Source organism: Sinocyclocheilus grahami, unplaced genomic scaffold (assembly GCF_001515645.1).
Source record: "Sinocyclocheilus grahami isolate Dianchi unplaced genomic scaffold, SAMN03320097.WGS_v1.1 scaffold550.1, whole genome shotgun sequence".
NCBI classification, from domain to species: domain Eukaryota; kingdom Metazoa; phylum Chordata; class Actinopteri; order Cypriniformes; family Cyprinidae; genus Sinocyclocheilus; species Sinocyclocheilus grahami.
In genome coordinates, this window is record NW_015505729.1 from 2,114 (window position 1) to 12,785 (window position 10,672).

At 37.1% G+C, this 10,672-nt stretch overlaps 1 protein-coding gene across 1 annotated transcript in view; it reads right to left on the bottom strand.

Annotated features, from left to right (window-relative positions):
- Positions 1-6,890: 6,890 nt before the first annotated feature.
- Positions 6,891-10,672, bottom strand: part of LOC107555942 (CUB and sushi domain-containing protein 2-like) — a 4,599-nt gene continuing 817 nt past the window's right edge. The window contains exons 2-5 of the mRNA XM_016238903.1: positions 10,499-10,586; positions 8,255-8,387; positions 7,969-8,146; positions 6,891-7,003 (exon numbers count right to left, since the gene is read on the bottom strand). Of these exons, the coding sequence (XP_016094389.1) occupies positions 7,987-8,146; positions 8,255-8,387; positions 10,499-10,586 (381 nt within the window). The 3' untranslated portion in view covers positions 6,891-7,003; positions 7,969-7,986. The remainder of the gene's footprint in view (positions 7,004-7,968; positions 8,147-8,254; positions 8,388-10,498; positions 10,587-10,672) is intronic.

Genomic DNA, 10,672 nt, shown 5'->3' on the forward strand with positions numbered 1-10,672 from the left:
TGCTTACCTCAAGCTCTTATCCCTTTCCTCTTTCACTTTTTTTCAGCATACATAAAAACTTCAACTGCAAAAGTGTAATTCATCATGCTCTTTTTGTTTACCACATCTAGCGCATGCTGACGACATTTCATTCTTCTTTAGTAACATGCCTCATAGCCTACAAGCTACCAGGTGTCGTCATCATCATAGTCTGCATCCATGTCGCACAGTGTGATTTGCCATGATCTTATAGGATTGCTAAAATTGTGCAGTGTGTCCCGGGCTTACAAATGACTTGTAAACTCAATCAGGTGTAACTAATCACCTTCTCAATGGCACACAAAGCCATTTGACTCTCAACTGTGATCAGCTGTGGTCATTTTGATTAGCTCAGCATGAACAGAGCTTTCCTGGAGCATTTCAGTCCTTGGTAGTGCAACTGAAGCAAACAATCAACTATGGGTGGCAAGGCACTATCAAAAGATCTCCTGAATAAAGTTGTGGATACAAAAAAAATGTAAAGGCTTTATCAATGCCTAGAAGCACAGTGAAGTCTATTATTAAAACGCGGAAGGTATCCCAACAGACTAAAAGCTGTAATTAAAGCAAAAGGTGGTTCAACAAAATACTGACACAAGGAGCTGATCCTTTTTCCAACTCAGTGATTCAGTTCTTTTAAATTGTGTTTTCTGACATGTTGGTGTTACATCTTTCACTTGGATTTTATAAATTGCACTGAGTAAATACAGCTGGAAAAAAACAAAAACTGTGTCCATCTTCATTTGAGGCTGCAAAGCAACAAAATGTGATTATTTTTTAAGGGGGGTGATTGTTTTCTATGTCCACTGTATATATGAATTAATATTTTTTTTATCTTATTCAATCAAACATGATTAGGCTATAACGTACATGTTAAGCATAATATGTAATAAAGCATACACAAAAGCTGCCTTTAAAATCAGCAGATAGTTATCCCAGCAGTCAGGATGTTACATAAACACTGGGTTTGAATGTGCCTTAACGCCTTCCATATACAGTCATTGCATGTGCTACAGGAAAACTAGAGAAAAATATCTGGGCTTATTGTCCTGTTTTGTCAGGTTGGGCATACAGATGAATAAAGCTTTGAAAGTTCTGAACCCTCAAAGATTCATTATAATGCACAAAGTTACAAACCTTCCATGCAATGAAGAAAATAGCAGGCACATATATGTTTTCATTTTTTATTCCAAATACTTCAAAATAGGTTTCAAGTTCAAGAAAGTAGAATAAGCTTAAACACAATGCAAAGCATCATATACAGACAGATAAAATACATTTTATATATTGCAGACAAGCCATGTTGAGTATTACATATTTACAATATGTAAACTTCTATATACAATCTTTTTTACATTTACAAAAAAAAAAAATATATATATATATATATATATATATATATATATATATATATATATATATATATATATATATATATATATCTTATAATCCCCACTAGCATTTGTACTACAATAATGAAAAACATTTACAGATCTGTCAATACACTTTCTCTTTTTTATATTAAAAATTTATTTTCATAAAAATATACCTCTTTACAAAAAAAGTTTCTATTCATTAGTTCTCCTTTCAGCATCAGAGTCTCTGTCTGGATATCCGCAACCGACCGCTCCATTAAGGTCCTTTAAAGTTTGAAAGTCACTGTTAAAAAAAAAATCCTTTTGGTCAAGTACATAACTCAAGACTGACTGTATTCCTTTAGGCTTTGGATAGCCAGAGCAGAGCAAGTCCTTTAAAAGTCCTTCAAGACTGGGCTTGTACCTCTTACCGACTGGAGAGAAACGCATGGTTGTGGTTATCAAAATGAGAGAAAAAACAGACAAAAAGAAGTTGGACAAGTGCATACCAAGATATTGTCACACTGACCTCCACTCAGAACTGATATGTTCATCCTGTAGTATAACATTTTCATATACTTATCCAATATAAGCTGCAGTGTGCAATTCAAATATATTGATATGCAGTCTTTTAGTGGTGCTGTTTTTCCAATTACTGGTTTAGTTACGTAGTTTGTTGGATGTTCACCGTATGTATAGCATAGATATTTCCAAAATTAAAAATACATTCAGTGCAATCCCGATATTGTCTACATCTAAAATTCTCATTTTTATAAAGACTATGATAAATGAGACAAATACATTGACACTACGAAGTGGTCTTGACATGATCATCCAAGTCTTCGCAATCCTCTTTGCTTCATGCTCTCTTTCACATCATGCCAACAGAACCTTTGATGAAAAGGTTGCCATATACTCATCACATATATGTGAAGGTAATATTCAAGAATTTAAAGTGACGTGACATGTGGCCTGTGACTTAGTTAATTTAAATGAACTAAGGTGCTGATCTGTTTTAGCGGATGTGTGTGTGTGATTCGGTCGGGCTGAGCATAACATATATGGAGGGCTGCCAAGCAGAGTTCTTCATATGAAGATGCAAGCACTGGTTCTGATGAAAATGGCCTGACACTGAAAACACATCAGCGCTGTGAAGGGAACATGTCTGTTACAGTGATCAGTACAATGACTACACTGCTATAGACTGAAACGCAGACAAGAATGTGTTGAGCGCTTCAGCTAATTCACTGTTAGCATTGCTAAATGCCATAAATAACATAATAAATGCTGTAATGCTTTTGATTTTGGCTGGATTTCTCTCTATATATGTATATAAAATAGATTGATGCCTTTTACTTTGGCATAGCAGCACCATAGGTTTTGCAAAATGAATAATATTCACAATATAAGAATAGTTTCATGACACATGCTAGCACGAAGGCCAAAGAATATAAAACAGCATTTACTTGCTCCGTTAAAGTGCAGGTTCTAACCAAAAGGAATATGTGAATATGTAAATGAATTACATGTTTTGGGGTGCTGGTTATTATTTTTGTGTTTGTGTGATTCTCTTAAGCTGAGAATAACAAAGACTTGACTCCATACCAAAGGGGAAAAAAACCAAAAAAAAACGAGGCTGCATCTTTGAAATTCTCCCTTAGCAACTGGCAACTCTTGACCAGTGTGCAATAATAATAAAAACGGAGCAATAAGAAGAGATTGGATATACCACATATAGAGTTACCAAGGCACTGTTACGAGAAACAGATGGACAAGCATAAAACACAGGCTGCCTAGATCTTTCAACAACATTTTGGGTTAATATACACATAAAGATGAAAAATAAAATAGAGGTGATGACTTTGAAGCCCTTGTGCCTTGACATTTTGTGTGTATGTGTTATCGCTAGCAAAGTGCATCTTTTGTAGGATTTTACAAGGCGCCATTTCTAATGTCAGCATTGTAAACCTGGCAGCATTGCTATTGTTGTCGGGTTGCTGAGACGTAAAATGCAACAGTAAGAAATGTAAAACTCCCAAGTCAGTATGAGATCAACTTCAACAAAATGATGTCTGATATGTGGAAACTGCAATAAGATGCCATCTACACTGATAAAGGAATACAAAATGAAATTCTCCTAAAAAGAACAGCCATGCAACAGTCTTGTAAATATAAAGTTAATGTCAATAGGTTGAAGATAATGTACCTGCTAACTCCTGGCCCATAAAATCCCAATGAAAATACAATCTTTGCTTTTTCAATCAACTTACAATTGAAACAAGCTCTGGGTAATATCATATTAAAACAACCATGATAGGCTACCGATTTAAAAAGTAATAAACCTGTAAAAGCAATTATATCAGTGATTGATTTCAGAAGCTGAACGGAACAGTACAGCGTATAAACTGGAGGATTTTAAATGCCCACTGGAAAGTAAATGCCGGCATCAGGTAACAAGAGGCCATAAGACAAGAAAATTGAACAGAATGCTGCAGAAACAAGCAGAGGCAATAATATTCAATAACTGAATTACAAACCTCAATAACACCGGCCAGTTAAAAGATGCTGCACCCAGAATATAGTGTACTTTGATAACAAAATGTATGTTATGCAGTATGCAATCCAATTCATTGTCAGATCTATCCCCCCCCTCTGAACTTCCCAAGCTCTTGCTCATCTTCAAACCTTCTCTTCATGTTACTGGTGCAAATGCAAATGTATGCAAATAAACAACCAGCCTTGGATTAGTATTTTAAGGAGTGACTTCTAAGCCCCTTTTCCTTAAGTGTGGCGTGGGCATGGATGACATAGAGGAATGTGCAGGGAAACAGATTATGACAGAAAGCTACAGAGATTAAATATTTTCATGCTCATTTGGCGTTGGCTCCTTTTGACTAAAACCCTCATGTCATTCTTATCCTTGACTTCAGAACTTGAGGACCGAAAGCAGACCCTCCCCTGGTTATGAAAGACACATCTCAAGTTACATTTACCTCTGTACTTCAAGGGCTGTGTTGTCTTTACTCTATGTATGAAAATCATTGGATCCATGTCATTCAATGACATAAGCCAACCACTTAAAACTTGTCTGATATCAGGAATAACTATAAATGCTAACAAACGGTTCTTCACCATGATATCCCAGCCCACAAACATCCAATTCATAACATCCAAACACACGATGAGGGGGTTCAGATACCTGGCTAATACAAATCCAACCCTTTAATGTGGGCTGTTTTTCTTCTGTCAGTTTGAGAAAAAGGAAATAATAGCAGATAATGGCCATGAAGTCAGCTTCATAAAGCCCCTGAACACCAAAACACATCTTTTCATGTTCTCAGCTGAGCTGCTCGGATGGTTGGACTGTCCATTTTCAGCCAGGATCATGATAAGATGGTGGGAGAACACTCGTTCCTTCAGGCTGAAATGAGAAGAGAGGTGCTACAGCTAGAATCCATGTCTTCTAATAAGCCTCAGAAGCCTCTCATTCCACTTCAGATCGAGTTGTGAGGTTACATACTTAGGGAGCTGATGGGGAAGGTCAGAGAGAGTGTCCTCGGTGAAGTCTGCACTTGTTTGTGATTTCAGCTCAAGGTGGAAAGGGGATAAAACAAGCCAAAACGCACTCCATGGCAAGAACTCAAGGTACGAAAGTAAAAGAAAGCTTCAACTCTCCAGCAACATGCTTCTCATGACTTCCTGCTCACATGAAGACTTCCTCCAAATTAAGAGTGAGAATTATGTATCTCTTGTCATTTTTTGGCAAGCGATGGCTGTGAGCTTCACATGTGTCCCTTTGCACTGCCACAGTCAAACAGGACGTTCCCTCAGAAGGAAAAAAGAGGAGACCGCAGAAGAGTGTAGGAACAGAGTTGTAGCTAGCAAACACTGACGTGGGTCTTTATCAGTGCATCTCTGTTGATGCGCTTTGACAGCATCGTTGTCAAGGTTTATCACTTTGTCACAATTGGAATTGGTTTACAAATTAAAAACAAAAACAAAAAATCCTCCTCTTTAGTCCATCCATGTGGCCCATTCGTAACTATGGGAAAAGTTGCGTGGAGAGGGAACGATTATATCCAGCCTATGAAAAGAACAGAGAAGACACGTTTGTCAGCAGTTTTGAAGAAACCACTTTGAGATTTCTCAGGCTACTCATTATTTAAACTAGTTAAACTTCTGTCAAAGTAGCTACACTACAAGTTACTAAAAAGTGGCTAACTACATTGAAGCTATTTACTGTAAAGTCACATTTACCACTGTTCTGTGAATTTTCACATGCAAAATCCAGTCATTTCAATAGGAATCGATGTGATCAGGAATTTCGAGTTAGAGCGAAACAATTCTTAACATTGAGTTGACCAACGGAAAGCTGCTTGGTATGTAAGTGACTTCTGTGTGAGCTGTGCTTCATATATTGGTACACTACTCTGTTAGGATACTGAAAGATGTAGTTGGCAATGCTACTTGAAGCTGGGCTCACACTGTGCGATTTTTTAAAAGTCCTTTAGGATTGTACTTGTCAGACTGTACGAACATGATGATCATGTCACACTGTGGGATCTCAGTTGTCATTAATGTCAGACTGTACGACAGTCAAGACACGTTAAAAACGGGTGCGCACAAGAAAACTTGTCCGGAGTTTTACCTTATCAACCCATACACGTTCAGTGATTGCGAGCTGCATTGCACGCAGGGCTGTAATGTTGGCTATCATTAAAAGTATATGAATGGTGGCAATACCTGCGTATTTATGCAGAATAGTGCAAGTAGGACTACACACCCACATGAAAACAGCAGCGCAACCGGTGTTTATCAGAGCAAAGGCAACATATCGGATGAATTCCGTGAGCGGAGGACGGGAGTGCCGGAGTTTATGCGGTTAGAAGAAATCTCTAGCATTAATTCTGATCATGGCTTGTCTTGTAAAACGAAGACAGTTTGACGTTCGTCATAGGAGATGTCACACTGCAGGACTGTGCGCCAAATCTTCTGACACTGCCAAAATTTGATCGCAACAGTCATTAACCGGCTGTCAGTGAACATGTCAAACTAACAATCAAAGACTACAGATTTTAGCCTAGAATTATAGGAATCTTTTACAATTTTCAAAATTTGTCTCAGACGACCAAATCGTGGCCAAAATCGCACAGTGTGAGCCGGGCTTTAGTTAGTTACTGTGCAACACTGCTTGTCAGATGAAAAAGACATAAAAACACAGATGGACACGGTGAAAAAGAGAAAAAAATAGAGAAGGAGTGAGAAAGAGATGCTCAACACAACAGTATCGGACTAACATCATCACAACAGACTGCAATAGCAAGGTACATTTTTAACTCATGTAATTTAGGAATGCAATAACAAAAAATCCTCAAACAGCAGAAAAGCATGTTTCCACATGACAAAGAGCTGTTTCAGGTTAAAATCAGCAGCAATCTTTTAAAAAAGATTTAAAAACATGGGATACAAGGGGAAACCAATTACAAATCCTGCCCAAGTTCATAGTCTGTGGCTTAGAGGTGCTCTTTAAAAACAACAAAAAAGGAGAGACCCAGCTGAAATAAATACATTAAAATTCAATACTTCTCTATCCTTATCCCCTTGCCTCAGCAGTTTGTTTTCCATTTTGTCTGAGGGCAAAACCAGGGTGATAAAGTCAGTTTTAGAAGTACATTTTCTCCAGTTTTAATTCCCCCACTCCCCGCTCAACATTCAAACAAACTATATGCTGAAAAGGCAGTTTGAGAATAATAGCAAAATATACAGCAAATGATGCCCTTAAATCATTCCAAAGCAATTATGAGAGGATATATGTCTTTTTTCCTTTTCCCTGAGGTTTTTGTCCTCATTCAGCTTATTATACCGCAAGATTTCAACTGTGTTCGGCAATGACCTTTTCATCCCTGACACCATGCTAGTTTATACAGTAGTCTAATGAAACACGGTAGATATGGATGCAGAATGCTAAGGTCACGGTATGACTTTGAAACCTAGAAACAAGTTCTTCTAGGAAAAAAAAAACATAAAATATCATCAGACTGTAACCAGCTCAGTTAGTATAAATTATTAGCTCTGTTCCAAAACCTAGTGGACTTCTGATGTGAAGGTTGTTTTAACATTAGGGTCAAATGGGGTCCTGATAACCTGTTACTTATCAAAATCAGTCACTGCAGAAAGCAGTGCAAAAAATAAAAAAATAAATTCAGTAGTTGCAAGTTTTTAAATTTCACTCAAAACATTGCATTCCATAAGCTTGGGGAAGACAGAATGCATTGCGATAATCTCAGTGGAAAAAAAACCCAAGATGGCAGAAAAAGCAAGAGAAATGTCCTTATAAATAGAACTCAATTAGACTGTAGTTATAATTAATTCAATTTGATAACAAAAAATAAAGAAAATAAAAATCTATAAATAATAAAATACAATTTTAAATAATAAAACTATTTTACAGCAATTTGGAGGTCATGTATATTTATGTTTATTAGTATATTGTGTCATTCCTCTTTAAGTTACCTGTATTGAAGTCAATTCTCCCATATACCGTGATCTGTGTAGGCAGTTCACTAAGAACAGATCTTTCTGGTTGAAGACTCACCTTTGACTAGAGCGGTCGCTATACTGCTGTGCACACTGTGCTGACCGTGAACTCTGTCTCATTGGCCATGATATCAGTGGGCTGGATGTTACGGTCATACATAGGATTCTCAAAAGTCGCCCTTCCATTTGTGTTCTCATGGCCCGCATAACCATTAAAGGGTACTTTGGGCCTTTTTCTGAAAGTAAACAAGGCATATTACCAAATATTCTGGAAGAGTGATTCATAATAAATCACAAACAAATCAATGTACAATGAACAATACATCTTTTGTGAACTGCTTTACCTGTGTTTGTAGAGATACAGAGCGAAGCCTGCTATGATCATGGCAATAAAAGGCACTAAAATGGCTGCTGCAACTGAACTGCTATTGGAGGCAAAGTTATAGCCTGTATTCTCCCCTTTTGGATCAAGGCCCTCTGTAAAATAACATACAAATTACACATTTACAAAATATTGCTTTTACCTTTTCAAACATTAACAATACAAATAAACAAACAATTTCTGTAGAGAGTTGATTTTAAAAATAACTAACCACAAGCGAAAATCTTTGTGTCAAAGCATGTGTTCGAATTTATTTGAAACCATGTAACAAATAAGACATTAATTAAATGGGCAAACTTCATATCCCACTGTTTTGTATAACTCAACTGGGGGCCTTGTTTTTTGGAGATGTCAAACTGCATTATATCTTGACAATGCTTTTTAATTACAGATATCAAGACACGGCAAAGATGGAAGCCATTTTGAATTCACTTTTCAATTCCGACCACAGAGCTTTCCTAAAAACGAGAGAGTGTCAGTGCACCTGCTCATCAGACAATGCCAAAAAGCTTCCCAATAACATCAAGGCTGCAAGTGGGAGATTCAATTAACTAACTCAATAGAGCCAGCTCATCAAACCAACATGAAATGATGGAATATGGGTGTGTGAGCACACACACACACTCTTTCCACTACGGCCCCTCTTATTAATAAATCTTCTGTTTGCTCAATCTGTCTGATGATGTTGGGATAGGAGTCTATACAGCTGTCGTTTATAGATGAAGGCACGCCTGTTTCATTACGGCAGGATTTGACAGACTGTTCACTGTTTGGCCTCCACAAGCTGTACACCAGATACTTATACTGACTCTAGTTTTCCTTTCTCTCCTACTTAATTATATTATAATAATACCTGATAACTGTTGTGGGCGGCATTGGCAGTATATATCATTTTAAACATGTAATTGATAACTGATATCTGAGGAAACGACCCAGACTTGACATTTTCACTATGGCATTAAAGCTGAAGTGAGTATTTTATTCAATGTTAAAATACTTTACCAACTTAAAATGCTGAAACATCTAAATGGAAATTATTCATGGACTGATTTGTATGAGCATCCCATCCAGCCTGACACATATAAACCCCTGAAAGGGTTTATTGCCTAATATTATTTGTTATAATGTAGCACACCTTACTGAGACCGATCAATCAGAATCAAGCATTAAAGAAAGCAGTGTATAAAATTAATTATTTTCATATATAAATCAATCATGAATCAAGTCTGTCTGTAAAATTCTAGGTTCAGCCATTTGTAATACCTGATTAGAGGAAGCATAGATTACATGTAGAATCAGTAACTTTCATAGGGTATAAGGTGAGCTAGCATGCTATGTTTGGGGTCCTAGGTGGACTCAATTCAACTGGAGGACATAATGAAATGCTCATGCAAGTGAATATGTTGATAATTTGAAAAATGGTGAGATGAGGAGAGTGTTTAGGAAACCTGCTTGAAAACATTTATTATTTTTGCTATTCTGTTTTGGTGCCACTATACATTCTGTCATTTATTCATGTTGTTCCAAACCATTTCAAAATACTATTTTGTTTGTCTTTGAAACACAAATGAAGATATTTTTAATGAAACTTAAAGTGCCCCTATTATGCCATTTCCACTATTGCCTTTCATGCAGCGTGTAATGTAGCTGTATGTGAATGTAAACGATCTGCAAAGCTGTAAAGCTGAAAGTGCGCGATTAATAAAGTTATTGTCTCCCAAAATAAAGAATCGACTCTGAACAGCTGAAACGAGTCATTAGTAATTGGAATCCCACTTCCATGACGGCTACACGTCACGGGGTAACACATTTGCATGATGCACGCCTATATTCTATGTTGGCCGGCCGCGAACAACTTGACCCCGCCCACAAACACATCATTCTACTGACGACTGCTTCTCTAATCTCTGGGAGTTTAACGCGGGATTCACAAAACGCTTGCTGTTGAAAGATGGATCAGTATCCTGTTTATTTAGACCAGCTGCTCCACTGAATCACAACCTGTAAGTATGATAAATAATAGACGTTAATATTTTCTATAGAGCGTTCAAAATACAGAACTATTGAAAAAGGCGTATCGCTTCCGACAAGCGCTGTACGCCTTGGGTGTGGAATGATATGAGGTGAGTAAGTGATGACAGAACTTTAATTTTATCCCTTTAACAAATTATAAGGTTTAACTGTCCTGTAAGACAAGCACACATACCCAGTCTCTGAAGTCCAAACTGGCCAAAGCCTTTTCCTCGAACAAAGCCTTGGTAAACAAATGAATCAGAAGAAGGCATGTATGACACCTGTGGAGAAAAGTACAAAACAGTAAGCATAAAGAATTTTCAAAATGTCACAAATGAGCCACTGAAAGGTAAAATGTGTCAGTGAT